Source organism: Saimiri boliviensis, chromosome 20, assembly GCF_048565385.1.
Source record: "Saimiri boliviensis isolate mSaiBol1 chromosome 20, mSaiBol1.pri, whole genome shotgun sequence".
In the NCBI taxonomy this organism is placed as follows: domain Eukaryota; kingdom Metazoa; phylum Chordata; class Mammalia; order Primates; family Cebidae; genus Saimiri; species Saimiri boliviensis.
In genome coordinates, this window is record NC_133468.1 from 32139613 (window position 1) to 32142500 (window position 2888).

Below are 2888 nucleotides of genomic sequence, written 5' to 3' on the forward strand. Positions count from 1 at the left end.
AACTTCCGTCTCCCAGGTTCAAGCAATTTTCCTGCCTCAGTTTCCTGAGTAGCTGGGATTACAGGCATGCACCACCATGCCTGGCTAATTTTGTGTTTTTAGTAGAGATGGGGTTTCTCCATGTTGGCACCAGGCTGGTCTCGGGCTCTTGATCTCAGGTAATCTGTCTGCCTCGGCCTCTCGAAGTGCTGGGATTACAGGAGTGAGCCACCACACCCGGCCTAATTTCTAGTATTTTTCATAGATATGGGGTTTCGCTGTGTTGCTGAAGCTGATCTCAAACACCGGAGCTCAAGTGATCATCCCACCTTAGCCTACCAGAGTCCTGGGATCAGGCATGAGCCACGACGCCCAGCCAATCCTGCTCATTCTTCAAAGATGGCCGACCCATGCATCCTCCCACCTAACTCCATCCAATGCCCGTCAGCTCTTTGCTAAGCAGATGCCTTTATTTATAAACAAAGAAGTAAACAGGCAAAAGAAAGAGACTTGTCCAAAGTCATGCCACAGACTGAAGCCTCACTGGAGGACAGTTCGGGGTCCTGATACCCCGTCTAAGGCAGCAGCTTTGTAGCACATCAGGATGCAGGCGGGTTATGCCTGGCCATGCTCACTTCCAGAACGATTATAGCTTTAACGATATTTTCATTTTTATTTTTTGAGATGGAATCTCACTTTGTTGCCCAGGCTGGAGTGCAGTGACACAACCTCAGCTCACTGCAACCTCTGCCTCCTGGGTTCAACAGATTCCCCTGCCTCAGCCCCCTGAGTAGCTGGGATTACAGTCATGAGCCACTATGCCTGGCTAATGTTTGTGTTTTCAGTAGAGAGGGGGTTTCACCAGGCTGGTTTTGAACTCCTGACCTCAGGTGATCCGCCTGCCTTGGCTTCTCAAAGTGCTGGGATTACAGGCGTGAACCACTGCGCCCGGCCTATTACAGCTTTAACAACATTTTTAATTTTTTTTAGATGGAGCCTCGCTGTGTCGCCCAGGCTGGAGTGCAGTGGCACCATCTCAGCTCCCTGCAACCTCCGTCTCCCAGGTTCAAGCAGTTCCCCTGCCTCAGCCTCCCGAGTAGCTGGGATTACAGGCACACTCCACCCTGCCCAGCTAAGTAACAACATCATGTTTAATTTTTGTAAGAAGGAAGTCTCACTATGTTGCCCAGGCCAGTCCTCAACTCCCAGGCTCAAGCGACCCGCCGGCCTTGGCCTCCCAAAGTGCTGGGATTACAGGCGTGAGCTAGGGATTACCATGCTAGGTCTAGAACTACCTTTTATTGGAGACATGGAACCCACAGTGGGTGGAGGTCTCAGTGCCCTGGGCTCAGGGGCTCAGCGAGAGACCGCGGCCAGGCTAGATGAGGGTGAGGCAGGTAGAAGCAGGGACCCCACAGCTTTCCTTGTGTTCCTCGAAGAGCTTCTCCAGGGCCATCATGTAGAGTTCGTGATAGTGATTGACTTCCTCCTCAGTGGGGTGGAGGCGCTGGGGGACAGGGATGGGGCGGCCCACTGCAGGGAGAGGGAGACATAGGTGGCGAGAGGTCCCTGATGCCCACGCGGCTGCTGGCAGCCGTCCCCCCGGAGGTGGGCACTCACCCACAGTGGTGATGGGCACAGCAAAGGGCAGCAGGCCCCAGGAGGTGGCTGAGAAGAGACTGCGACCCCAGAAGATGCAAGGAGAGAAGCCCATGAGCTTCTTGAAGGTGAGCTGGCAGCGGTGCTGCCAGGAGCCCGTGGCAAAAGCTTTCAGTCTAAAGATGTCATTCTCCCCAAAGGAGTACACGGGGACCAGGGACGCCCTGGAGAGGAGCGAGAGGAGCCGGGGCTCAGGCTGCTGGACTGCCCCAAGACGGGCACCTCAGAGGCTATCAGCCCCTCCCCTATATCCAGATGCTACCTCGCAGGGCTGTTCAAAGCACATGACTATGGCCTCAAAGAAAGATCTAGAAAACAGGACTCACCTTTCTTTTCTCTCTCTCTCCTTCCTTCCTTTTCTTTCTTCCTCTCTTTCTCCCTCCCACCCTTCTTTCCTTCCTTCCTCCTCTCTCTCTCTCTCTCTCTCTCTGTTTCTTTTCTTTTCTTTTGTTTTGAGGTGGAGTCTCTGTCACCCAGGCCGGAGGGCAGTGGCAGGATCTCCGTTCACTGCAACCTCCGCCTCCCAGTTTCATGAAATTCTCCTGCCTCAGCCTCCCAAGTAGCTGGGATTACAGGCGCTTACCATCACACCCGACTAATTTTTTGTATTTTTAGTAGAGATGGGGTTTCACCGTGTTAGGCAGGGTGATCTCAATCTCCTTAGCCTGTGATCTGCCTGCCTCGACCCCCTAAAGTGCTGAGATTACAGGCACGTGCCACCATGCCCAGCTAATTATTTGTATTTTTAGTGGAGACAAGGTTTCACTGTGCTGGCCAGGATGGTCTCGAACTCCTGACCTCATGATCCGTCCACCTCAGCCTCCCAAAGTGCTGGAATTACAGGCATGAGCCACCAAGACCGCTGGTCTTGACTTTGAGATGAGGTCAGGAGAGAATCCAGGGCTTCTGAGCCCGAGGGCCCTGATCTTTGCATTATAGTCTCCTTGGGGGTAGGAAGGAGCCTGGGGTAAGCGAGGCCCATGTCTGGCAGCAAGTCATGTGCTGGAGAGCCTGGCACTGGCCTCTGGGCACCCAGATCCACCCTGCAGGGACCTGGATGTCTGGGGACTGAGACAGGCGTAAACCAGCAGAGAACTGACAGGTAGGACCTGCATGCGCGCTCACCCATGTCTCAGCGCCAGGCGCACAAAGCCTTTGCGCTTCCGGAGAGTGAGGCAGTGCTCCCCTGGAACTGAATACAGTGCCTCATGGGCACCTCCGACCATGATGACCACGGCCTGCCCGAGCTG

General features: G+C 54.4%; 1 protein-coding gene across 1 annotated transcript in view; it reads right to left on the bottom strand.

Annotated features, from left to right (window-relative positions):
• Positions 1-430: 430 nt before the first annotated feature.
• MOGAT3 (monoacylglycerol O-acyltransferase 3) overlaps positions 431-2888 on the bottom strand; it is a 5445-nt gene continuing 2987 nt past the window's right edge. The window contains exons 5-7 of the mRNA XM_003934152.4: positions 2764-2888; positions 1600-1802; positions 431-1512 (exon numbers count right to left, since the gene is read on the bottom strand). The exon at positions 2764-2888 is cut by the window's right edge and continues 50 nt beyond it. Of these exons, the coding sequence (XP_003934201.1) occupies positions 1358-1512; positions 1600-1802; positions 2764-2888 (483 nt within the window). The 3' untranslated portion in view covers positions 431-1357. The remainder of the gene's footprint in view (positions 1513-1599; positions 1803-2763) is intronic.